This window comes from Ciconia boyciana, chromosome 3 (assembly GCF_034638445.1).
Source record: "Ciconia boyciana chromosome 3, ASM3463844v1, whole genome shotgun sequence".
Lineage (NCBI taxonomy): Eukaryota > Metazoa > Chordata > Aves > Ciconiiformes > Ciconiidae > Ciconia > Ciconia boyciana.
This window is the reverse complement of record NC_132936.1, coordinates 26,791,410-26,818,363: the sequence shown is the minus strand read 5'-3', so window position 1 is coordinate 26,818,363 and position 26,954 is coordinate 26,791,410. Positions and strand designations below refer to the sequence as shown.

At 40.3% G+C, this 26,954-nt stretch overlaps 1 protein-coding gene across 6 annotated transcripts; it reads left to right on the top strand.

The window, feature by feature from the left end:
- The first annotated feature begins 29 nt into the window (after positions 1-29).
- Positions 30-25,830, top strand: CILK1 (ciliogenesis associated kinase 1). Of its 6 annotated transcripts, none has more exons than XM_072855166.1 (15): positions 36-279; positions 788-884; positions 3,696-3,875; positions 5,767-5,821; positions 7,357-7,478; positions 9,485-9,564; positions 11,967-12,099; positions 12,561-12,732; positions 13,297-13,464; positions 15,912-16,208; positions 17,303-17,493; positions 18,142-18,293; positions 19,714-19,842; positions 21,614-21,727; positions 22,190-25,830. In XM_072855166.1, exons 3-15 carry the CDS (start codon positions 3,775-3,777, stop codon positions 22,342-22,344), a joined length of 1,869 nt encoding a protein of 622 aa, XP_072711267.1. In that variant the 5' UTR covers positions 36-279; positions 788-884; positions 3,696-3,774; the 3' UTR covers positions 22,345-25,830. The 6 variants fall into 6 exon arrangements, with proteins under 6 accessions (XP_072711270.1, XP_072711267.1, XP_072711265.1 ...); XM_072855164.1 differs by having other exon boundaries at positions 3,617-3,875; XM_072855167.1 differs by lacking the exon at positions 788-884.
- The last annotated feature ends 1,124 nt before the right edge of the window (positions 25,831-26,954 follow it).

Below are 26,954 nucleotides of genomic sequence, written 5' to 3'. Positions count from 1 at the left end.
GCCCCGCCGCCGCCGCCGCCGGGCGGGGAGCGCCAGGGGCCGAGGCCGGGGCCGGGGCGGGGGGCGCGGCGGGCCGCGCCATGGGCTCGGCGGCCGGCGGCGCCCTGAGCGAGGCCCGCGGCCGCCGTGGGCGGCAGCTCGTCCGGGGCGGCGGAGGCTGCGCGAGTGGGCCGCGGTGGCAGCCGCCGGGGGCGGCGGAGCCGGGGCGCCGCCATTAGGGGACTCTCGCGCGGCTTCCGCAGGCCGGGGCTGGGCTGAAGGAGGCGAAACCCGTACGCCGTGAGTACCGCCGGGCACGGTGACCGCCCGCGGCGGGACCCGCTCCTGCCCGCGCACGGGACGGGGAGGGGGGAGGAGGGAGGGTGGTTTTCCAGTCAAGTAAGCGACTGGAGTGGGGTTACTCGCCTGTGTCGGGGCCGAGGCTGGAAATCGGTCACCGCCTCGGCGTGGAGGCCGAGCGGGAGCCACGACCTGGCCTGTCGCGGCGGACAGGCGCAGGGGCCGGTGGCTCGACTCCCGACCATCTCACAAATGCCCCGGGCCCTCCTGCTGCCGAGGGGCTGATTCCTCCCGCTGCTCCTGCCTTGGTTTTCAGCTCACGGGGCACCCCCAAAGCCTTCACTACAAACATAAGCAGCGGCTGCTGGCACAACATCGATTTAAAACCGCGGCTTTAAACCACGCCTTTCTCTGTGCATCCTACTAGTTAATACCTTCAGGTTATTGCCAAAGCACAGAACACATTTTAAAAGACGCTTGCTGATTGTTTACTGTTTGCGTTTCTCAGCTTTGGCAGAGAGTGACCCAGTTTCACTTTCAGTTCTCGGCGCTGCAGCCCTTCAAACAGGAGAGGATGCTTATTTAAAGCGTACATAAGTGAAATAGTAAGTTTGAATTATACTTAGAGTCAGAAAGTAGTCTTGATACATTAAATTAGGTTTGCTTTTAAAGGGGCTTTGCTGGTTGATTTCTGTGGGGAAAGAAGATGTTTACAGGTGAGGTAGAGTGAACACGGTGCTACAATATGGTGAAAATAAGGCTTTTACTTTTTTCTGTTTAGTATCAACACACTCTTTTACTCCAAGACAATTTTGCAGTTTGTATTTATATTCTCTAACGATGTGAATTTGCCTAGATTGTAGTTGTAGACTAGAATGTAGACTAGGTTATACATGTTGTAGCTCTGCAAACTGCTTGTCAGAGACTCATGTTCTTCTCGGTGATTTCAGTGGGACTCTACTTAGGTGAAACAGTCTGCAGGCTAAGGTTTAGTTTATTCCCATAATTGGAAGGTGGGAGGTAGCAGAGGGTGTTAAGGACAGAACATAAATCTTGCAGAGTGAAATAGATTTTTGAAAACAACTTCACTATTAAGCTCAACAAGAAATGGTACTCATTTAATTAATCAAATAAAGCTTTATTAGGTTTTGTTCAGTGGATTTTCATACAGGTGGTTTTGTGCTTCCATGGGAGCTATGTTAATTCTGTGCATCCTGGCATGTTTTTTAACATGCGTTCCTCACTGAAATCTGTATTTTCTGACTGTTTTTTCCTCTCTAGGTTCTTTGCCTCCCTTTTATGCCTCAAAAATATTTCAATTCATTCATTTGTTTTTGTCACATTTGACAGCAGAGCTGGAATCACAAAGACAATTTCTTACAAGTTTTGTGAAAATCAGTGGCTGTGGAAAGGAGAGGGGCTTAAATAGGCAGTTACATTCACCACTTCATCTATTCAAGAGACATCAGACAAACTATCTGTCCGTGATAGCCATTGGTGGTTATTACTAGCAATGTCATGTGCTAGCAGTGTTATGCATCTTTTGGTTTGCTGTGGTTATCAAACATGAGGCAAAGATGCTCCTCCACTCTGCGCGTCACAGTCCCCTGGAAAGGCATATGTGAATGGTGAGCCAGGGGCAGCATAATGCTCCATGAATTGTAAGCCATTGCACCTGTTATGATTACAATTTCAGTTGTAATGTGCAGCCCACAAGCCCCATCTGTTTCAATTTGAATTTACTGTATAAAATTATCTGTTTGGATACTAATCAATATTACATTTTCAGACTAGGAAACCACGCAAAGCTTTGTTGTTGTTTGAAATTTTTGCCAAGGATCTGAATAAAGGCCTGGGAGCCAAGGCTTCTGAGTTGCCATCCAGTCATTGACCAGCTGGAATAACCGGAGCTTTTTAACCTGGATGCAGAACACGGCCTAAACATAGCTTTATGCTATGCAGGTGCACAGCCTGAAAACCAGCCAAAAAGAAACTGGTACTCTAAAGTGCCGTTCTTATGGACAGGCTCTGTGTTCCTTGACAAGTAGTACAAAATGTGGGATTAGGTCTCTAATTTAAGGTGCTCAGCCCTGGTTCTCTGTAGTAGTGTGTGGAAAGAAATGGCTACTGCTAGAGGGCAATTCTTCCTGCCTGTCTAAGACACTACCCAGCGTCTAAGATAGTGTTAGGGACATGCTGTTTCTTTTTCATACGCAATGTGTAAAATTGTCAAAAGGCATATTAACATCATATTCCCTAATTTTTGTTTGCTTGTTCCTGTATCAGTGTTAGTGGGACTTATAGGCTTAGAAGACTGAAAACAAAGGATCTTCACAGCATCTTGCATCTACAGGATTGTGGCTCTGCATTGATGTCAGTTCAGGGTTCAAGCAACATAATCCCATTACTTGTAAAATCATAATTTGGCTTTGTGAAATAAGGCAAGATGGAGGAGAGATTTAAGGCTGCTACAAAAAAAATTTTAAATGCAGGTTACAGAAGGCAAAAGTCACTAGCTGTGAATATTGATGTCCTCTTAGAGTTGGAGAAAAAGAGAATACAGGGACCAGGCCCTCATTGCAGGGGAATTCTGTTTTATTCCAAATGTATGGTTAATTTACGTAGAATAGATCACATTTACTCTAAACTGAAGTGTAGGAAATACTAATAAAAATTAGATTAAATGAGGGAATAAGAACTTTTTTTCTTTATTATCTAGCATTCTGTTGTTCATGCAGTGTCAGGACAAAAGGTCGGATAGATAATCTGATGTAGCCACTACTTCTGGAGATGGATTCATGCTTAGGGCTACTGTAGTGAAATACATTTGGTCTTATCTGACATGAATATAATATTCTTCCTCTGACGGCTTTGTTTAAGGGAATACATATGGCTATATCTCTAGCATAGGATCTTATGGAAAGTCAGGGAATTGGTTTGTTTTAACTAATGGCAGTATGACTTGTGAGATGGTGACTTACATGTCTGATAATTTGGCTGGAACACATTCCCTCCTATCTTTCTGTAATGCTTCATTTTTCTCATAGCAAACTATTTTCTCCAAGCTATGAAACTTTATCCTCTGCCTTTGGTAATAGTTTCTCCCATTAGGGCTGCCTGCAATCTTGCTGTAAAGTACTTCTAGCTTTAGCATAAGAGTGGATTTGGGGAACATACCCAGTTAAGTCCAGATATAGGCTGTCCCTTTCTGGTGAGAGGCCAAGACAAGTGTTTGTGTATAGCTTACAAGGAATATCTCTTGGAGGAGAATGGAGTCTGCAAACAAGTAATCTTAGAAGGGTACAGAAATCAAATGGATTGTGTTCTGTACTTTCAGACCAAAGGCTAAGTCTTGAAAACATGATTCCTGCAACTGTTCACACTGTCCTGAGTGCTCTATATTTATGCTGCCACAGAAAGAACTGGTTACACTCGGAGGAGAAACACAAGAAACACTAAGGACTGAAATGCGCTTGCAGCTAAAGTATCCTCATCATGAATAGGTACACAACTATCAGACAGCTTGGTGATGGGACCTACGGCTCTGTCCTCCTAGGGAGAAGCATTGAATCTGGAGAGCTAATAGCCATTAAAAAGTAAGTATTTTCATTTGTTAACTTAACAGGGTATGGTCCAGGTTTTTCCATTCTGTGGTCTGCATCACTTGGTCATGCTGGTTTGAGTACTTCACATTCCACGCAACATTTGTATTTGGAGTTGTACTGGGACAGCGTGCAAAGCTCAAGTTCCTTGTATCCTCCAAAGCCCCAGCAGAAGATAAAGAGGGTGAGCGTATTGTAACAGTGCTCTGCTACTATGTGCAGTCAAACATGTATTATGTATATTATTTAGAGTATTCTGCAATGCTGCCTTGGAATCTGCAACCCTTTCCTGCTGCTTACATGGAACATACATTTCATGGTCTAATTTCTACTCTAATCTTAATATTGCAGTGGTAATTAACACAATGGATCTGATTGTCCATTATCTGTATCTTTATATGCTATAATGTATTAGTCTTTTCAGCTTAAGATTTTCTTAAAATTCCTGAGAAATCCACTTGATTTTCTCTACCGCTTCAGCAGTGACTTCAGTTTGTAAATGGCTTATTTGTCCTAGCTGTGGTAAGAGTCAGCTGTAAAGCATTGCAGGCACCTTCCTGAAATACCGACGGTGACCCAGGGACATACTTGTCAACAGAGCTTTCAGTACAATGCTGTTTTGTATGAACAGTCAATAGCTGGCTTTAACAACTTTCTAAATCCTCTGTGCTGAGGGTATTTTTCCTGTATCAAACCTTGCCAGAGGCACCTTTGATTTTCATTTTGCAACATGGTAGAAACTCAAAAATTTCAGAACAAACCAGAAGATGGTACTGTACTCTCTTAGCTTAAGAGAGTTAATGCCAATCCATTATTAAGAACAGAAATGGCCTGGTGGCTGAATGCACAAGACAGTAACTGCAAAAACACTGCTTAAACAAAAAAAAAATAATACAGACCCCTTCACAAACTGAAGGGCTTGTAGTTCGTAAACTATTCTAACTATAAGAGCTGATTTCAAACTGGAAACTTACTACAATAATAAATAATACTGAATTATTAAAGTCTGACAAAGACTCAGATCTTCAAAGGGTGCCTAACTCCCTCTGAATCCAGACTCTAAGCAGATGGGTATTTTTGGAAGTTTATGTGCTCTTCTGTGTGTGTACATGTGAGCCTTCGTCCTGTTGGTCCTAAAGCATAGAGTTATGTGTGAAAGAATTGAGGCATAATCAAAATGCACGTGAACAAGTAGGACCATACATTACACACAAATACTATGTTCAGAGTTATATTCTGGCTTAGGAGAAAACAGATCTGCCACGCAGTTTGTTTGTGTTAGAGCAGAGTTGCCTATAAGCTTGAAAGGAAAGGCAGAATTCGAAAAGCAGTTGGCACGATAGATGCAACTTGCAAGGGAGAGGGAAACATGGGGAGCAGTGAACACTGAAAAATGAAGAAATACTACTTAGAGGGGAAAGGTATTGAAATTACAGAGAAATCAAAATATAGAGAAGAGGAGCAAGAAGACTATGATAAAATTGGAGACCCAGTGAATTGATTTAATTTGGTCTTCATTAGATTTGCTTCAGAACTTAGTCTGAGTTTTTCATAACTGTCATAACCATTGTCCTTTTTACAATTAGACTTTACTCCACCACGCTGTGTACTGGAAAGAAAAATAACATGCCCTGACTTGTTGAAGGCTCTGAAATTTTTGCAGCAAGTTATATATAGGAAAAAAGGCAATCCTGTGTAATAGTAATACTTTTAAATTCTATTAGAGTGTACCTTGTCTAGAGATGTAAAGTTTTTTTGACAAAGGAGATAACACGTTATATTTTGATTGGAGAACTGAATTGTTAAGATGTAATGAGACTTAATGGGTCTAAGACCAGCTGATGTTGACCATGTGTTAATTGTTTTTTTCCCTCTACTATTGTAGAATGAAGAGAAAGTTTTATTCCTGGGAGGAATGCATGAACCTTCGAGAGGTTAAGGTACTTGTTTCATTCAATGGTTGACTTCAAATTAGATGATCCCTGTCACATTTTGGAGTAACATCAAATTATTTCCACCCCTTTTATAAAAAATTCCCCCCGACATGAGCTGTGGCATATGGCATTACAGTTCTGTTTCCTGGCTCTGCATTTGAACGGGGTATCTGTAGCCTGATAAAAATTCTTATTAAAATTCTGTAGTCTTACAAAAAATCATTTGGTTGAGAGAGCTGCTTCCTCCTTGCAGTGAGTGGTGAGTGAGTGAGAGAGCTTTCCTGTCACAAAACCTGTGGTTGATTGGTGTTTGTTTTTCAGAGCTTGAGAACACATGCCCTTTGCTGAGCAATAAGCTTTGTACATGCAGTTGTTTCTGGATAGTTGGTTTGGGGACAGACATTTAGCATGAAATTCTGACACCAGGAAAGCTTTAGGGGTATGTTCTAAGGACCTCCCTTAATTTCTGCTCCTTGCTATCACTTGCAAACATGCAGAAAACCTAGGTCACTTTTCTTACAGTACCACGTATTGGTACTGTGTTGCTACAGCAAGAATGAATGTAGCATTGAAAATCTAAAAAGAAGGGAGAATAAAGACCCAAGTATGCTGATTTTGGCTGGGATAGTGTTAATTTTCTTCGTAGCAGCTTGTATGGGGCTATGTTTTGGATTTGTGAACCAAACTGTTGATAACACAGGGATATTTTAGTTACTGCTGAGCAGTGTTTGCACAGCATCAAGCCTTCCCTGTTTCTTATGCTTTCCCACCAGCGAGTAGGCTGAGGCTGGGCAAGAGGCTGGGAGGGGACACAGTCAGGACAGCTGACCACAGCTGACCAAAGGGATATTCCATATGACATTGTGCTCAGCAGTAAAAGCTGGGGGAAGGAGGAGGAAAGGAGAGACGTTTGGAGTGATAGCATTTGTCTTCCCAAGTAACCATTACACATGATGGAGCCCTGCTTTCCTGGAGATGGCTGAACACCTGCCTGCCGATGGGAAGCAATGAATTAATTCCTTATTTTGCTTTGCTTGCGTGCGTGGTTTTTGCTTTACCTATTAAACTGTCTTTGTCTCAACCCACGAGTTTTCTCACTTTCTGCCGTTCCGATTGTCTCCCCCATCCCACTGCAGGGGATGAGTGAGCTCGGCTGCCCACCATGGTTAATCTGCAATACCAAGGAAGAATTTCCAGGGTTATATTTAGTCCTGAGTCTAACCTGACTATTGCCAGTGCAAGTACAAGAAGACTGTGAATTCTGCCAGTAGGAAGTGAATTATAGAGAAAATGCAATTATTTTGGTGCCTACTGTGATGCCAGATAGCTGTCTTTTGAATGACCAGCACATTAAATCGATACGTATACTGTATATGTATCTGGTAATACTTGGAGATCTGGTCTTTGTTCTCAGAGCTGTCTGATTATTTAAAATATTGGAAGAATTTTTGAAGCCAAGTCTTCTGCATCAGTGAAATAGTTTTTTCTTTTTTGTTAGAGTAAGACCCTTGTAAAATCCTGTTTGTATTTTCTGTTTCTAGTCTTTGAAGAAATTAAACCATGCCAATGTAGTAAAACTGAAAGAAGTTATCAGGGAAAATGATCATCTGTATTTTGTGTTTGAATACATGAAGGAAAATCTTTATCAGTTAATGAAAGAAAGGTATGTGACAGCATCACCCATTCCTGATACAAATTAATTACTTGCGTAATGTGCTTTTAACACCCCTGTTGCTTTTCAAAGGACTTTGGATCATTTGTTTAGGCTTAGATCATTATGGCTTAAAGCTGTGTGCTGCAGTAGGAGCTGTGGCTGTCACCTTTGAGCATATCCCAGACAGTTTAGTGAGAGTTTCCAGTGTCTCTTCCCAGATTAGCCTGGCAGATAAGTAGGGCACTCTTGAGAGTTAGGAACTGTGGACTTTTAACAGCCCTCAGGCTGAGGAGGCATCGAACCTAGAACTTTTGATTTCTAGGTAAGTACTCCAACCAGCAATGCTTTTTCTGTTAGAGGGTGGTATCACCACCTCTTCTGTTATGGCTTCCTCAAATAAATGAATAAATAAAAAGTGGTTGAAATGGTCATCATGAGGGGTCAAATTCTTGATTGCTTCTAGGATATTTTTTTTTCTTTGCAATTTGAACTGACATGTCCAAAGACTGCCTATTTTATTTGTGAGCATTCTCAATAAAATCTAGCTTTTTGATATTTGTTGAAGCATTAATAAAGCCTTAATTTTAGCCTGTGGGCCATGATAGCATCCTCCAGAGGATAATTTGGGGTAAAATAGCTCCCTGCTTTGAATTGTTCTCTGAGGAGGCCATTTTATCTCTATGGACCATAGAATCAGCCTGTGAGATGACAGTAATCTTACTTGATTTAACAAAGTAAGGTTGTTGTTACAACATATCTCTGTGAATACTACATAAAATACCTTTTTAAGCATAAAAATACTTATTATGCATGCACAGGTATAGAACAGCTTTAACTAAATTGGGCACATATATATGGATGATGATTTTTAATTATATTAAATGATGAAGCTTGAGCAAATGGTTCAAGTGCATAACATACAAACCAATTATCTTCAGGAATTTCTTAGAAATGCTTGATATATCCTATCTCCTTACGAAAACAAAAAGGGCAGATGTCTGTAAAAGTGTGCTGCACATCATATTCTCTACACTTTAGCTAGGCCTTGGACTGGTTAGACATTGTATAAATCAAACCTTTAAGAATGTGATTTATTTGCTTAAGTCTTAGTTAAAATTGCCAGTCTTGCTGGAAGGGACTGTAGAGGAAATACGACTCTGCTGTAATTAAAAAAATAAGCAAGCAAATATGAAAAGCTGACTCTAGTAGCTGATCTCACTTCTGAAATATGTGATGGTCAGTTTTTTTGAGAGGCATCGAGCTCAGGAAATTGAGTAAGGCCCAGGCCATCTTCTTCATTCACTGTTAGGCTCTTTCTGAATAAAATTGTCACTGATTTCCACCCCAACCCATCTGTACTGTGTTTTGGCATGCGCAGAGGCAGCTGGTACAGAGCTGTTTGATCACAATCCTCTCTTGGTAAGAAGGGCTATCATTAAACCGCCTGCCATGGCTGATCTTCTGGCCTGAATATTATGAGGAGAAGAGCCTCTTGTTTTCAGTGGTAGCAGATGAGACTGTTTTTTCAGATAACAGAAGAGAAAGAAGTAGCACATCAGCTGTTAGATAATAACAAGGGAAAGTCAAAAGTATGGCTTGTATATGCTCTAGAAGAGAGGCTAGAAGAAACTGTGCATGAAAGGTACTAAATTAACGTGAACCCTTGCTGTCTTGAGGAACATGCCTCGTGACCTGTACATGTTAACATTTGTTCAGTTTGGCCAATTTTCTTTTTTTTTCTTTTTTTTTTCTTTTTTTTTTCTTTTCTATTTTCTCTTTTTTAATTCACTGTCCCACATAGTCTTAACATTATGTCACATAGTCCTAATATAATGTAATAGGGCAGTTCTGCAAATGCTGTGTAAATTTTATTGGAGAAATAAACTACATGAGAGTCCTTAAAATATATCTAGCAGTTTTATTGTCATTGTTACCTTTCATCTTTGGTTCATTAGATAGCATAAGCTAATGTGTGAACTTAATATTTATTTCTTCCCTTTTCTTTTATCCCACAGAAACAAACTGTTTCCTGAGTCTACAGTTAGAAATATTATGTATCAGATCCTGCAAGGGCTTGCATTTATCCATAAGCATGGTAGGTTATGTTTGAGCTGTAAACATTTTGAAGTAGAGCAAGATAGTGTCTGTTTTTTAATAAGTACACTAACAATTACATTACTAACTTTAGTAAAGGGAGTGATCAAAAGAATGGCACTATATAAGAGATTCAGATTACTGAAAATATCCATATTTTATAGTTGCCTGATATTTTAGTCTGGAGGTTTTGCTCATTTCCTTTTCTGTAGATTTCTACTTTCTCAAACTGGCAGCTGGCCACTTTGTAAAACTCATCGGATGTTAATGGGCACGTTTCTTGATAGATTTAGAGGTCCCCTGAGATTGAGAATAAAGGAAAAATTACTCTTTTCTCAAGGTACACACAGATAGCCGAATAAAACACACATTCTCTGTAAGATACACTTAAAGTAATAAAGTCTGAGTGACAAACAGCTTTCATGGCCTTCCAACTAATTTTTACAATAATGATAAAAGTTAAACCTGGTGTATCAGCCAGCAGTAACAAGACCCACTTAACTAATAAAAAGAATAACTTATTTTGATGATAACTTCCTCACCTTGTTTTGCTGCCCTCTGCAATTCTGCCTGCTAAATACACTGTATTTGCTGGTCAGCTATCAGGGTTATCAGAGGAGAACTAACATCAGTGGCCAAAGTCCTGGAAGTGAAAGGCTTGTAGGACCAGCATTTCAGTTCACTTGAAAAATACATTTAACTTTGTTTTGCAAAACATTTTCAAGCTAATGGCTTTATTCTCTATTCTAATGGGGATTGGATACTCTTCTGAAACCAAACTAGAAATACCAGTCTGTTCCAGTGAGATACAAAATACTTAAAACCAGAAAAATAATATGATTTATTTGCAAAAATCTAAGCCACCTTTTTTTAATAAATTGTCAAATAGATCACAACCTTTCAGAATACCTTTTACTGCTGTTTAACTTGCTATAGCTATAAAGAATGAACAATTTTGTGTCAAAACTAACTGTCTTGTTCACTGACCTGCTACACACTAGGCTGATATTTCTGCCAAGATGTTGCAAATCCATAGTTACAAAGGTCTGGAAATTCATGGCAAGCCTGACAGGATGGTCTTTGATGGTCTTGTGGCTCACAGTGTAAGACTGAGTGTCCCAAGATTCTCTCTGCGACAGTTTTGGAAAAATCACATTAACTTTTTTCCCTCTCTTTTTTTCTCTGTTCTGCTCCTGTATGGCAGAGAAATGCTTGTCGAGTAAACTTTTTATGTTCTTTGTCCATCCAAACTCTAAGCATCTTTTCATATTTGAGTACATAATCGATTGCTCTTGTTACAAGTTTACCATGAAATAAATTGCCTCAAAATAATTCTCTCGGTGCATTGCATGTCTGTGCAGCAAAATGCAGAAGTGTTTGTACTAAATGCTAAAAGCAACCTTGATTGCTCTGTCTGGTACCTTCCATAAAGAGGCAGTAGTTCAAAGTAGCACCAGAACATCTACTTAATATCCCTAGGAAGGGCGTAATCTGCCGGTTGGTAGAAATCTACAGCACTATGTCTTCAATGCCATCATGCATTAATCTAACAAACAAAAGTTAATATAGTTATACAGGACAATGTAGACACATCCTATGTGAATGTTTATTTTATTCTCTGTGGGAGCATATTCAAGGCCATGGGAAAAACTAAGCATGTTGGAAGGTCCCTGAAAAGGAAGTCATAGAGCTCAGTAAGGTACTACAGAGGGAGCTGTATATAGGAGACAGTGGTCTCAGATGCTTGCAAGAAAGAAGCATAAGCACAAGTTTTCCAGACTAAGGGTGAAAGCACATTTCAGAGACAGTAGTCAGTAATATTCTAGCCCTCTTATCTCATTTGTATTGAAAGAGCCCTTGTCAAATGCTCATTTGTGATCAAGTTACACTGAACGCAGAGAGCACTAAAAAAATACGCTGAGATCCTCTGTCTGATAGGGTGACGAGTAACTGCGTGCTTGCAGGTTATTATGTTCTCAGATTTAAAAAGAAGTTTCAAAGTGCAAAGAAGTTACCTCATGTCTTAATTCATATTCTGTTTAAAAGAACTTTTGAAGTAATTTTTTTGACATCTTCATTGCGCAGTTTCCAACACAATTAGAATGAAACTAACATTAATATAGTGTGAATTTTTTATGTTAAAGAAGTGTGCCTTGAAAGGGAGCTATCTGACTGAATACTCTGAATTGTTATGATAGTCAACTTGTGTATGCTGTTCTTCACAGTCTGACTGAACAACCATTATACTGACTAGCTCTGTTGATCACATAAGACTTTGAACTCTGGATTGTGCTATTCAAGCTTCAGCAATAAAGCAAATAAAGCAAAACAATCCAGGTGGAAAATAAAGGCTACAGCTGGGGGTGGCATTGCAATGCACATCAATATTCATTTGAATTTTAGGGTTCTTTCACAGAGACTTGAAACCTGAAAACCTCCTTTGTATGGGACCAGAACTTGTGAAAATAGCAGACTTTGGCTTAGCCCGAGAAATCCGATCTAGACCTCCTTACACCGATTATGTATCCACAAGATGGTAAGTGCTAGTATTCGCCTACATTGTGTGAAACTTATAATCAAGCCTTTAAAGATGTAAAATACTAAATTTGTGCTGGATGTAATACCACTTTTGATGCCTCCTCTTTATGAAACTTTTATTTAAGCTTGGTATAATTCAAAAAGCCTCAGTTAGTGCAAGACAGTTTACAGACAACAGCAGCATAGGAACAAAGAGGGAGCCTGATAAGGCAGGTGGGACATGCTGAGATTGCTGCATGTCAGGAAGGCATGAGAAGCTTACAAGAGCTTATGTACGTTTTAATTCTTCATTCTAGAAAAAAAATTGTCTTATGTATAGGGTAGGAGAGGATAGGAGCTTTTTAAGGGAGGTTTGCTCTTAACAGCAAAGAATGAAGAGCTGAATGGTTTCGTGTAAGTCTGTTTGAATTATGTTGATTGTTGGGGTTTGTTTCTTTATTTTTTTTTGGTCTCTTACAGGTACAGGGCTCCTGAAGTCCTTCTGAGATCCACCAGCTATAGTTCTCCAATAGATATTTGGGCTGTTGGTTGTATAATGGCAGAAGTTTACACACTGAGGCCTCTCTTCCCAGGCGCTAGTGAAATTGATACTATATTCAAAATTTGCCAAGTCTTGGGGACGCCAAAGAAGGTAGCTAAAGTGACATTCCACACTGCAATAATACTAGAGGTGTTCTACAATACAGAATGGCACAATAGCAGTAAGCATAAAAATAATCAATTTTCACGCTTACTGCTGTTTTATGGTATTGATCTCAGATATAGTAAACTAAATTAAAACTTATTTTCTGTGAAATAAGCATTATGTAATCATGCTATAAAATATGACATTTAGAGGAGGAGAAATAGACCCCTGAACAGCAAACAAAGTCATTAGACTGTGATGTCATTCGGCAGAAATTTAATTTTCTCTTGCATATTGTGTATAAACCTATGGTTTAAGAGGCTAGAAATTGGAATCATAGCAAGACTCTTATCTCCTGATTCCATTTGTGCCTTTGACTTGGTTGGATGTAAAGCAAGACTTACCTCTCACCAGAGACTTGAGGTGAAAATTTCTAGTGAAATCTTTAATATAATCTAGAGTAAGCTGGACACAGTCTATTACTGATAGAAGAATATATGCTAGCGTACTTAGGCACTGTGATATTTTACAGCTGAACTTTCTTTGTGGTTGGAAATCTCATTCCTCCAGAACGACTGGCCTGAAGGCTACCAACTTTCAGCCTCCATGAATTTTCGCTGGCCTCAGTGTGTACCTAACAACCTAAAAACCCTCATACCTAATGCTAGCAGTGAAGCAGTGCAGCTCATGAGAGACATGCTGCAGTGGGACCCCAAAAAGCGGCCAACAGCTAGTCAGGTTTGGTTTTGTTTTCTTTTTCTCACATCTACATATGATGCTTCCTTTGACTGCAAGACACCTTTTATAGACAGTCATTTAACAGTTGCTCAGGGGTGCAGTTCTTAGAAGGGAGAAGAGCAGAAGCCAAGAACAATTTGCAAGACAAAGGGGAGTAATTAAAAGAGAAAATCAATCTTTTGCATGCCACATCAACTGCATGGGGTGTGTGCTCAATGATCAAATGCAGTGTGTATAAGTTCACCTGAATTAAGTATAATCCAGTCACCGTGAATAGCAGCAGAGATGTATGACTGAAGGCTGTGCTTGTTTCATTGCTATTGATACGCGCCACAGAATCACAGAATGGTTGAGGTTGGAAGGGGCTTCTGGAGGTCGTCTGGTCCAACACCCCTGCCGTAGGCAACATGTGCCAGTGCTCAGTCACCCTCACAGTAAAAAAGTGTTTCCTGATGTTCAGAGGGAACCTCCTGTGTTTCACTTTGTGCCCATTGCCTCTGGTCCTGTCACTAGGCACCACTGAAAAGAGCCTTGCTCCATCTTCTTTGCACCTTCCCTTCGGGTATTTGCATACTTTGGTAAGATCCCCCAGAACCTTCTCTTCTCCAGGCTGAACTGTCCCAGCTCTCTTAGTCTTTCCTTATATGTGGAATGCTCCGATCCCTTAATCATCTTCGTGGCCCTTCACTGGACTCTTTCCATTATGTCCATCTCTCTCTTCTGCTGGGGAGCCCAAAACTGGACACAGTACTTCAGGTGTAGCCTCACCAGTGATGAGCAGAGGGGAAGGATCACCACCCTTGACCCGCTGGCAACACTCCTGCTCATGCAGCCGAGGATACCGTTAGCCTTACTTGCAGCAAGGGCATATTGGTAGCTCATGATCAACTTGGTGTCTACCAGGTCCTTTTCTGCAAAGCTGCTTTCCTCGTGGTTGCCTCCAGCGTGTACTGGTGCATGGTGGTGTTCCTCCCCAGGTGCAGGACTTGGTATTTCCCCTTTTTGAACTTGATGATGTTCCTGTCAGCCCATTTCTCCAGCCTGTTGAGGTCCCTGTGGACGGCAGCATGACCTTCTGGTGTGTCAGCCACTCCTTCCAGTTTTGTGTCATCAGCAAACTTGCTGAGGGTGCACTCTGCACCACCATCAACGTCATTAATGGAGATGTTGAACAGTATTTGCCCCAATATTGACCTCTGGGGTACACCGATACCTACTGGCCTGCAGCCAGACTTTGCTCCACTGATCACCACCCTCTGGGCCTGGCCATTCGGCCAGCTTTCAGTCCACCTCGCTGTCTGCTCATCCAGCCCAGTGTTGCCTGGATAAAGCTAGCTTTACAAGGTAGTTTGCAGGGCAGTCTCAGCTCAATTGCACTGTAGATATGTCCCAACATCCTGTACATAAGCATAGCCCAAGTCATCAGTATTGCACATACAATGGTCCAGTTGATGTCGCTGACGGTAGCCACTGATTTCAGATATCAGTACTGTAGTGGTAGTACCCAGCTAATGAAATGAGCAGGGCACCTTTTGAGAAACAGATGTGATTCTAGGTTCAAATCTGACTTGACTTCAATAGGACCATAGCTGAACCTTTGTGATTATATCAGACCTTCAGTACGAATTGTAATAAAAAGCTTTAAAGCTAATTAAAGCAGTTTAGTAAAGCATTAAAGTAAAATAGATGAAGAACTCTCAAAGGTAATGAAAAGTAAAAAATACTGCCTATAACTCAGTATTAAGAGCCGTTAACAAATGTTCTGCAGTAAAGTACAAATAGGGTGAGGAATCTGAGCTTTTAGAAGCTTTTTGCAGTGAGAGGTCTTTGGGAAGGGAAGATGAGTATACCTGAAAGAGCAAGATGGGCAGAGATTAATTGCCTTTACTGACAACTCCTTAATTACTTGTAAGGCAGGATAAAGATATTTTTACCAACATGCCTTCCAAAAAAGAGAGAGGCTAATTTTCATAAGAGTTATATTTCTTTCACTTGAGTCAGTCTTGGAACTGGAGAATGGAAGAGATGGGATGGAGATGGGATGTCTCTGGGGTCATTCAAGTCTTGATGGCTGAATCTGTGACGACAGGTGTGCATGTGTTTGCACATGCACACACGCGCACACACACACACAAAGAGACAGCACATAATGAAACATGCCTCTAGATGCCATATACCTGGTTAAGTATCTTACTTCTGCAGAACCTTTTCCTTTTGTGCAAGTCCACAGAGGATTTGATAACCTGGTATCTGTTGAAACTTTTCTACTATTGCAGCATTATTCTGAAGTGGATTGTACTCACTAGAATGTAGTGTTGAGAGATGGGTCTTCTGCTGTTTCCCACCCTAGAAAAAAGGAAATTAAATTTGTACCGTCACATAGGGCTAGGGTAAGTTTAAAACTTTGGTTTCCTAAGTTGAATCCTAACATCTTCATTATGTTTTAGGCACTTCGATATCCGTACTTCCAGGTTGGGCATGCCTTGGGCATTCAGGAACTGGGGAAACAAAAGGAACTGCATAATAAATCATCTCTGCATATTAAGCCTGTCCCTCCAGCACAACCCCCTCCGAAACCTCACGCCCGCATTTCATCAAGGCCTTTTCAACAAAGCCAGTCTTCTCAGCACTTGGTGTACCCATATAAGGCAGACAACTCTGGGGCCGAGCACAGTAACTACTTACAGGAGGACAAGTCTAACCAGGTTCTTCTGCCTGCAATTCACAATAAGGTTCCTCAGCAGGTAAAGGTCCATATAGCATAAGATACACTTCCTGATATACTGCCTGATTTTTCCTAAATTGTGTTTCTTTTTCTTGTTCTCTTTCAAGGTCCTTATACTTTACTAAAAGAACAGGAAATGGGAATAAAGAATAGTTAGAACTTTCTGCTGGAAACTGGAAGTTACTTTGTTGAAATCTAAATCCGATTGCTATAAAACAAGCAAGTCGATTTCTCATTTCAAAGCCATGTTATGCTTCCCTTTGTTGTAAAGCACCACTTAAAGGATGACACTGTGATTTAATACAAGTAAAAAGGGTGTACAGTGTTCAGAATGTTAAAGGGATTGATGCCAGAGAGAAAAGTATTAAGCTAAATAGTGTTCAAATGAGGGGGAGGAGGGCTATTGCCTTCATCCATTTAAGGCATACAATTTATGTGACTGAGAATAATAGTCCCTTTGTGCTTCTATACTGGCCATGGAAAACAACAGATTCTTCTTTCAGCATAAGAACCTACCATTTTTGTTGATTATACAAGGAGACTGGATTCTTAAGATAGATGACGAGAGCAGACAGTGTGAATGCTGCTGCTAAAAGGTTGGTCTTAAGTACGGTCTGTGCTGGCCATGTACAGAGTCACACAAGGTTGAAATGCACTGATGAGCTTAAATGGCTGAAGAGACACAAATTTGTACCTATGCTGTCCTGCAAGAAAAATACATTTTATAAATGTCTAGGCACATGTTTGTGGAAACATGAACATGCATGCAGTTTTGTACTCCCAAGACAGGTCAAGAAATAAAAAAGGAGCGTGAGCTAATTGTTTGGGAGGTATATAGTGAAATATAAATAGAATTGGAATTGAGACCTAAGAAATTTATTCTTCTGTCAATGCAAGATACTTTATTACAGGATAAAGTGCAGAAGGTACATAATAATGTCTACAGGCTACAGATTGTGTTCTTAGCGTGTTTAATGAAAGATTAGGATTCTGTTGTTACAACTCTACTACCACTATTACTCTTTGAGACAGGAAAAAAAAGTCCTCTTTGTTCCTGTCACCTGGTTTGTGGTGTAAGTGCATGGGTTTGTTTCTTTTCAATCTTTGTAACAGAAAATACCTGCTGGGACTGAGAATATAAATGGTGAACTTAAACCAAAAACTAGGCGAAGATGGGGACATCTTGCTAGAACAGTGAAGAGTTCTGAAGACTGGGATGACTTGGAAGACCTTGGTTTCAGCTCTTCCATCACGAGGATGGACTTGAAAAACAAGAAGAGGCAGAGTGATGAAACTCTTTGTAGGCAAGTTGTTTTCTTTTATGTTTGTGTGCTATTTGGTCTTACTTCCTTAGGCTTTGCGTCTTTTTTCATAGTGTTGCTCTTTATGCTTTCTGTGGATCTGGAAGCATATATCCAGGCCGGTAAAGGACATGCAGCTTGTCTCTCTCCTGCTTTGCCTTGGCTGCTTGTCGAATGCTGACCTTTGAATTGCAGCACATTTTTTGATGGACAGTGCACCCTTTTATACAATTCCTTGTTCGTTTTCCCCCACTGAAAATGATGCTTAGCTTAAGTCTTCCCAAGTTAATCTTTGCATATATACTTTCTATTTCACATATGAGCCATTTTGACATATTCCACGCATATAAACTGTTTTGGGTGACTTTAAGCTGCAGTTTCCATGGATGATACACAGTAGAGAAAAACTTAATGAGTGATTCATTAAAACTTTAAAAGCAATATATAAGGGAACTAGAAGCGCAAATCTAATTTTCAGGTGCACTCGTATGGCTTCAGGCTTAAAATATTCCCTGTTGTCTGTGTGGTTATGCTGTAGCAAACACAGTATGAGGAAATGATTCCTGGAGATGGGATGGAGATGAGAAGGCCAACTGTGGATAAACATATGCTATAAGAATTGGACTAAGTGTAGTGATTTTTGGGTTATAGATTTGAAAGTATTTTGGACCTGAAGCCTTCGGATGCTGTAGGCTCTGGCAGCAGTGCACCTTCCCATGCGACCTTTCCACAGCAGGACACTCCCACATTGCGAGTTTCTGCAGCAAAGCAACACTACTTGAGGCATTCTAGGTATCTGCCTGGTTAGTAAAAAATACTTGTTTCTTTTTATTCCTGTAATTTCAACAGCAGCATGAAATAGTCATTGGTACATTAAGCTTTATCCTTCGAGCTTGTGGAGGGGGGCTACTGCTTAAAGAAAATGAGGAGAGCAAGAGCTTTGCTAATGTAGATGGCCATGATACAAACTACATTCTAGCAGTCTAGCAACTGGGATAAATTCTGCTTACAGGAAGGGGACAGGATTGTTGGTACTTCTTCCTCCTGCTGTATACTCTTTTATACTTTGAAGTGTGTTAGAAAATGTCTGTTAATGTGCCAAGCTATTCCCTGTTTTCCTAAGAAGGGTAAGACTGGTTTTCTAGACTGGAAAAGAAAGTGTCCTACGTTTACCTCACGAGTATATAATACCATGAACAACAGAAGCTAAGTAATAGTGGGAATATGCTTTGCTGTAGCTTGAAGTTAAATAGAATGCAAATCCATGTCTGTATAGAGGAACTGCATGCCTGTCTTCATGTTAACCTCTGCTATACTGAGACCAGCACTGGGGCAGGATGAAGTACAGGAGGTGGACAGCACGTCTGCCTGTATTTAAAACAAGCTGAATATAAATGTACCCTCTTTCGTAATTTATGTTTATAAAGGCAGTGTTAGCTGTTCATTCACTTGTTGTACTAATACTTCAAAATTAATTAAGTAAACTAGAAGGTATCGTGATGGTAAACTCAGTCTTTTTTCCTGAAACAATTAGTTTCAGTGACTTTCAAATTGGATCGCTTAAGTAGAGTTTTGGTAGCTAAAAGTTTTGTTACTAGAGGAGGTTGTAAAACACATTGATCCCAAGCCTGCTTTTGTTTTTACATATTTACGTAAATGGTGAGCACATCCTTGCATGTTAGGTATCCTGCTTAAATATGGGTTGTATATTAAATACAAATAATATGTGACATATGAACTCTACTGCAAACTGTTTGCACAATCTGTGGTTTCAGTAGATACGTCAAAGAAGAGTATAGTACTATGAGAAATGTAATTACCATGTTTTACTCTCAGGTTATCTTGTCACTGTCAGGCTAAAAGCTGTAAAATGCTGTGTTTGATACAAAACATAGATTTTGTTTATGTAGCAAGGGTTTGCCTTCTGTGACTTGAGAATATTTGTGGCCTTGATGTAAGGATCCTGTCCCTTGACACAAGCAGCCATTGTTGCTAGTGGAACTACTTACACTGTTATCTTTGCAGGGTTAGGGCCTATGGCTAGTCATAGCATTCCCGTATGAGAGGATGGGAAGTAACCCAGAGGCATGTTAAGAGCGAAAAGGTTTTGGTTAAGTTCACTGAACCGGACATCTGCTCTAAGATTGTGCATCAGATGGAATACATGCAAGCCTGTGTAACAACAGAGGTTTCAGCGTGGTAATTTTTGCCTTTTTGCAATAGGAATAAGCACAAGGAATAGCATAGTCTCCACTTCAAACAAAGAGACTGTTCCGTCAAATCCCTGGCCCAGTTCTGGTTTGCCTGGGAAAGCTTCCGGTTTGGGAGGAAGTATTAACAGGATGAATTCAGGTAAGAAGCTGTGCTTAGCATCTGAGAAAAGATAATAGGTGATGTCTCTGCAATTCCAGGCAGCCGTATTTTGGGGTCACCCATTTCTAATACATTGTCAGCTCCAAAGAGATTTGCTACCACGTCTGTTCTTCCTGTTGAAATCAGTTATAAGCACCGTTCCTTGAAGACTACCTTAAACTGAAACATAGTAATTTCTTCTAATGAATCCCCAAAAGTCTAGTTTGAAGTATCACATGCATAGATGGTTGGACAGCTTAGGTCTGTTTAACCTGAATTACTTCATCTTGCCTTCAGTTTCCCTCGTCAGTTTTTGTAAGTCATATTTTCAGGTTTCCAAATTATTTTAGCCCAGCTGGTGCATAAATGACTGCCATAGAGGAGGAAGCTGGTCTAAATTGAACTAGCCATACACACCGCTCTTGTTACGTGAATAAAGCAAATCTATCATCTGTCATCATGTCTTTTAATTGATGGTGTTTAAAATAGTGAAATAATTGTAGCTTTAAAAAATTCAGACAAAAAGCAAAACTCTTCAATTTTTCTTCTTCAGGTTTTTGGGGCATTTGGTATTTCAGGTATTTGATCCCTATTATTTGATTTGAAGTAATTAATTTTTACATTAGATTTTAACAGATATACTTAAACATGTTGATGTTTCTAGATTGTATCTATGTATTTCCTCTCTAAATCTTTCTGGCTTCAGGTTTTCATGTGATGTTACAGTTCTGCAGTGCAGTACTTGTTTTGCATATGTTGTTATGAAAATGTTTGATTGAGAAAATTTCTGTTGAATCTTGGCCCAAAGAAACATTTTGGGCCTTTAGAAACTCTGGTTTAAAAAATAAAAAACTTCAAATTTTGGATGTAATTTAATCAGAATTCTTTAAAGATTCAATGTAATTCTTTAAAGATTCAAGATGGGAGGACGTTGTAAATGGCTAAACTACATGAGAACCTTTGTATACGTAGCACATGCCTCCTTCCTGGTTCTTCTACAAGTTTTTGCTTCTTTTGTAGCTGCATAGGACATCATTAGATTTTTCCCTTTTTTACTTATTCCCATCATTTCCCACAATATGCTTTGCCACTGCTCTACTGCTCTAGTACAATATAGGCATATGTGCGATGGATCTGCTCTGTGCATGCTAACTTGTTTAGTGTCCATCTGCGCTATGACTCTAGACTGTTTATTTATAACTATTTTTGTTCAAATTTGTATGGTGCATCCTACAGGTCAGTCAGATCTGTTCCTGCTCATCTGAGGGACAAGTTTTGTAGCTGATTTTCCAAATTTGAAACATGAATCTGTCACAGTTTATTAAGTTGCACTCTTACTGGCTTCAGTAAGAGCTTTGTGTAGCACCAGAGCCCCAGACTCACTGCATAGAAATCAAGAGTGAGTATATTCATAGGACCCAGTTGCTGAAAGTCAAACAAAATAATTCCAACTGAAATGCTAAGTTTTGAAAGCTTTGAGTAACCTTGAAAAAGCTGAGATGTCAGGGAGAAGCAGAAATTGCCCTTCTAAGAGTACAATTTGTACCTGTTTTCCATTAATCTTTAATGTAGTCTGATGCCGACAGTCTCCTGAATGCAGGTATATATAGGATCTGTGGATTTCTAGTGTCTTCAATGAAGTTGTTTTTTTCGTGAGTCCATGATCAGGCTTGGTCTTGAATATGACCCATCAGTGCACACCTTTGTCATCTGTTGATAGTATGGGAGATCCATTGTGTTGAGCTTAAGTGTTCCTTGCCATTTCTTTCAGGGCCTATAGGATCAAGCGGTCTAACTAGTGGTTATATCCCTTCATTTCTGAAGAAGGAAGTAGGCTCTGCTGGGCAGAGGGTTCAGTTAGCACCAGTTGTGGATCCATCTTCTAGTAAGTATAGTACCAAAGTTGTGGTCCCTTGCTCATTACTCTGGTAATGCTGTATATATGCAGCACTGAACTACGTATCTTTGCTTTACTTTATTTGTAAATATTTGACTGACTGGAACTACAGTTTGTAACCTTGCAGAACTTCATATGGAGACGGATTTGGTTTATTTTTACTTGGTTTATGAAATATGTGGTTTTATCCACAGGATATTTCAGTGGGACCTAGAGGTTGGTGTGAGAGCTGGCACAGAATTCACACTTGTCAAATCAGTGATATAAATACTCCTTGTCTGATAAGGCTTTAGGGATTGGATCCACTATTGTTTCATATCAGCAAATTCTATTAAAAAAGGAGGCTTATTTCCTGAGGAAATGAGGATCTGGACCTGCATCCAGTCGCTGTTCAATGTGGACAGCTACTCACTGAACCTTTATCTCATGGCATTTTCTTTTGTCCCTTAGATTATGCTTCTCTGAAGTCAGTAAGACCCCATCTTGGACGGCCATCGTTCAATTCACCTACAAAAAGCACACCAAGGTTAATGCCTCTCCCACCACCAGCTCAGCCGATCCACGGGCGTGTTGACTGGTCTGCTAAGTACGGTGCTCACCGGTGACGTGTCGAAATACTCTCTGAACCAGTGCGTGTTTCCCATGAAATGGTGGCTAACATGAGACAATTTGATACTGTTTTATATACCTGTAAATTTAAAAGAAACAGATCTTCTAGGAACGAGACATTTTGAAGGGGTTTTTTTACTTTTATTTGTATTAATTTGAATGCAATCTTGTACCTTTTTGTATAAAATTGTTTTGTTATATAATTGGGTCCAGTTATTTTCATAAATCTGATACATTTTGTATATATGGCTTAGGGGGTTTGGCATTTTTATACAATAAAATTTTATAAGGAACTTTTTTAAAATTTAACTTTTCCTTTATTAGATTCAACTTTTTTATAAAAGTGGATAAAAAAAGCAAAGTGGTGCAATATTGCAGTGGAAGAGAAGTACTAAGGAAGGGGCATTCATTAGACGTCTTCTGAAGTTTATGTGCTAAATGAGGCTGTATAATTTCAGTGATGCCATGTCTCGATGCCATGCTTCTGTTGTCCTATACTCATTTGCTTTGTACTGACATCAAAGGAACGAGTGACTAACAGTCTAAACTCTCCTTTGCAGTCACTGAGAGACTGCTGAAAGTCAGTGGGAGGCTTTTTTTTTTTAATTTATTTTTGCCTTTAAAAGGTTTTTGTTGGACTGCTGTCCAGCTTTCCAGCTCCATTCTTCTGCTTTTACGAAATTTGGGGAACCTTCTTGTTTGGTGAAGGGTGAATACGCTTCTGTAGATCTGTTTTCTGACACAGCGCTCTTTTGTCCTGCTTCAAAGTTGCTTCTTGGCATTGTTCACTACGAAATAGAATGTGGACCTACCTCTGTTAAATTCATTTAAATGTTCTAATGATTTCTAAGGAGAAAAATCAGATTCTATTTCTTCTTTTGTTGTTGTTGTTAGAAATATAAGATCTGAAGATGTATTTAAGACAATTATAAAGCTGGTTTCAGAGTAACAAAGTATGAGCGATATGCCAGCAGCCAGAGTTTAAGGAAACAATATCTATGCAGCTGACTTAATTTTCACAACTGTTTTAAATCACTTTTGGAAAAAAAAGCCAGAGGAAATGAATCAGTTTAAGCTCACTTCAGTTCTTCTTCACTTCAATACATCTTCACTTACAGTGTGAAGAATATGTCACCTTCCATAAATTAGGCCCCCGTGCTCTACTGGGAAAAATGGGACCTTACCTGGTCCTGCTAAAAAACATTCTAAAATTGTGGTTGATTTCACAGAAACTGATACAGCTCTTTGAAGAGCAGTTTAACTTTGTTTATAAGAGAAAATGAATTACCAGGTTATAGAGAAGAGAAAATAGCCCCATAGTCTGGTTTAATTTTGCACTGGAAAGGAGTGCCAGAGTCCAGCCATCAGCAAAAGATTCATTTAGATCACAGTCAGAATTTGGCTGTTGCTGCACCTCCTTCCACAGAAGGAAGATAAAACAGTACAGTGCTGTGGGAGAACTTCTTTTATAGCTGCATTTTGGAACAGCACCACCAAAGCTGGTGTGTGCTGTGAAAATGCATCTTCCTGCAGAAGTGTGCAGAAATGCTCACCTTTCTGAGCTCATTTTATGAACAGATCAGGCAAATCATATGTTTGAGACTTAAATCCAGTTTAAAGGGTTCAGAACAGGTATGGTTCTCGACATCCGGCCATTTCGAAGGAGCTGAATGGCTAGTGTGTCAGTGGAATCCTCTCTGTGGGATCTGCCAGCACCCACAAGGGGCAGCCATTGTGGACTGGAGACTGGTAACGTAGGCTGGCCTTTTCAGTACTTCCCGTGGAGAACATGTGGGACTTTGAGGAAACTGTACCCTAGAGTAGGCTGCTGGCTCAGTGCTCTGGGGGGAACCCTGAGGAGCACTGGTCACTATTTGCTTTTATGAACTCAGTCCACAGTGAGACTGTACAAGACAAAAAGAGAGCAAAAAGGTCTATGCATTTAAAAATACATGCATGTAAGACTTACACATGCCAAGGACATGTTATGTGTCCAGCTACTCCGTTATTTGTTCATAGCAAGTACTAACTCCAAACCATATCTAACTGCTTCCAAAGCAGTGATGCCAATGCATAGCAGTAAAATAAAGGAGCAATTCAATTTCTAAAGCACACGCTGATGGTGTCTTTGGGTAAGTGGAAAGGGAAATATGTATATTTGTGTTAGAACTGGAAAGATAGTTGTTTCTCTTGGTGGAAATAAATACCTGTATTTATGTCTAGATATCATTTAATTTATTTTATCACTGAATAATTGGTCTCAAGAGAGAACACCCTGAACCTATCCTAAGTATCTCTAGACCTAAGTAGGCAATTTAACTAGTCTGTTCCATACGCTTAATTCCTACTAGCAGAAGCAGAAGATGAACAAGTCATGAGACCAGGCTGCTGAGGCTTGGGTTCATCCTACCTAAGCATGAGCTCCTTTGCTGTGAGCTGACTCTTTAAACCAGCGGTGAGTGAGAATCATCTCAAGAGAAATTCGGCTCACCTGAGAACATAGGAGCCCTCTGGAGATGCCTGGGTCTCTCCACTAAGGATGGGGACTACTCAACGTGTTTACAGTAATACAGGATGAATCTGAACCTGGCCTGTAATCCCCGAGCCTTTATCAGCCGTGCAGTGGTTTTCTTGGCTATAGCATTCAGGTTTTGGTCAGTCCAGCAAAAAGATTAGAAAAAGAAGTAGTACTTTTTTGGCATATCTCCTCCTTTCCCAAATTAAAGCCTTTATTTTGGAAAAAAGCTAATAATCTTGATATTCAGAATCACCTCTGCTAGTTTTAACTTAGTGGGACAGAAAATTAGCTAAGTATGATGGCAGCACTTGTAGCCTTTACTCAAGTGAATTCCTACTGAAGTTGGAGAAAGTTCTTTTTGAGTAAAGACTGAGTTGGCTGAGCAATGTATTTTACTGCGCTGTCTCAGTGTGCAATACAGATATGGAAAAGATGTAGGTCTCCGTTATACTGAAATCTGGACAAGCCGCATATCTGAGAATTTATCATATGTAGCCTACTACTTTGTGTTTTAATATTTAGCAGCATCTTTCTGCAAAATGTTTTTAGAATTCTACTGTTTACATTTTCTCAGGCTTATACATAACGTAATAATGACTGTTGGAAATAAGGGGGCCTGACAGTGGACTCATTCACCTCTGTGATCCAGATTTTCTTAAAAGTATTGTGTAAGTAAGTGCCATGATGTTAGCAAAAAAACGCAACCCAAGCCAGAAAACCCACTTCCATGGTATTTCTGTATCTAATGAGGCTGTTGATATGAGTAGGATGTTCCATAATGTGAGGAGGAAAACATATATCAAAAGAACATTTTTGAACTTACATGGAAGGAGAGGGTCGAATTGTCAGAGTGAGTAAAGAAGTAACAGTTCTTGTTTATTCAGTGTTTTTGTTCTGAAACATTATAAATGTTTGTTTCATTCCTTCTGTGTCAAGTCTCCTGCCCAGAATAAAGTTACTCTTGAAGAAATATTGGCTGACTAGAGTCTTGATCTTTTATTCAGTTTTTAATAAAAGCTCTTTAGTTTGGCTTTTGTTTGTTTAGTTGGGGTTTCTTTTTTGAATAAGCCTTACATTTGGTGCCTTCTTGGAGGGGTACTGCGTCCTGGCAGCTCTGCTCTGGCTGCAAGTTCATTGGCCACATGACCGGAGTCATTTCTGCAGTGTCATTTTGACATGCATTTCTGCATGTCATTTCTGCAGTGTACCGTGAGCTTCGTGTAAAGCGAATGGTTTAGTCCTTGGATGTCAACTCCTCTGAAACTAACCGCAACGCTGAATTAAAACAGAAGGTGCATAACACCTCTGAGGAAGGACAGGCAGTTGGACTATGTGATCCTTGTAGGTCCCTTCCAGATGAAATTACTCTATTCTATTCTATTCTATCCTATCCTATTCTAAATTGTTCTCAGTGTCTTGTGTCATCTCTCCTCAGCTTTCTCCCCCTGTTTTCAAGGCAGTAGAAGTTGATACCGCCTATGAACTGAAGGCAATTGATAACTTACCAACCCAGCCCTTTTGCTAACTGTTCAAGTGGGTTTAAAATGGATTGTGCAGGTGATGAACTAGGTGAAAAGTACGTTTAGAGGTGCAAAGATGCTAGATTGTAACTGGCGTGCGGGTAAGGTGAGGAGCTCAAGGATTCATAGGTGACTGGGCGGTGGGAGTGGGAGAAGTGATAAACTGAGCACGGCCTGCCAGTATGGAAATAAAAATTAATTTGAGTTCCCCGTTCCAAGCACAGGCACACCCCTGACCACAGCGTAAGTTCAATGGGCAAGGGAGTTTCTGAGGGTTTGGAGAAGACCGTTGGCTGTCAGGGTTTCGCGGCACAAAACAATGGCAGACTGCCCCATGCAGTGCCTCACTTGGATGTGTCTGCAGTCTTGGAAGCTTGACTACCCTACGTTCTCCTACAAATGGACCTTGAGCTTGTTTGGAGGTTCTAGCAGGGGAGCGCAGCTACCGTATACCCTTGACCGATGAACGGTACGCCTCTATCGGGGAAGGTCGTCCTCTTCGACCGAGCGCGCAGCTTCGGGAGGGACGCACATGGAGCGGTGAGGGAGGAAGGGGACACCCGCCTAG

Bases quoted from the DNA above. Each gene is read 5' to 3' on its own strand.
- CILK1 (XM_072855167.1), top strand. From the start codon at position 3,775: ATGAATAGGTACACAACTATCAGACAGCTTGGTGATGGGACCTACGGC. The intron at 3,876-5,766 runs GTAAGTATTTTC...CTACTATTGTAG, and splicing joins GAGCTAATAGCCATTAAAAA to AATGAAGAGAAAGTTTTATT. The intron at 17,494-18,141 runs GCAAGTTGTTTT...TTTGGGTTATAG, and splicing joins AGTGATGAAACTCTTTGTAG to ATTTGAAAGTATTTTGGACC.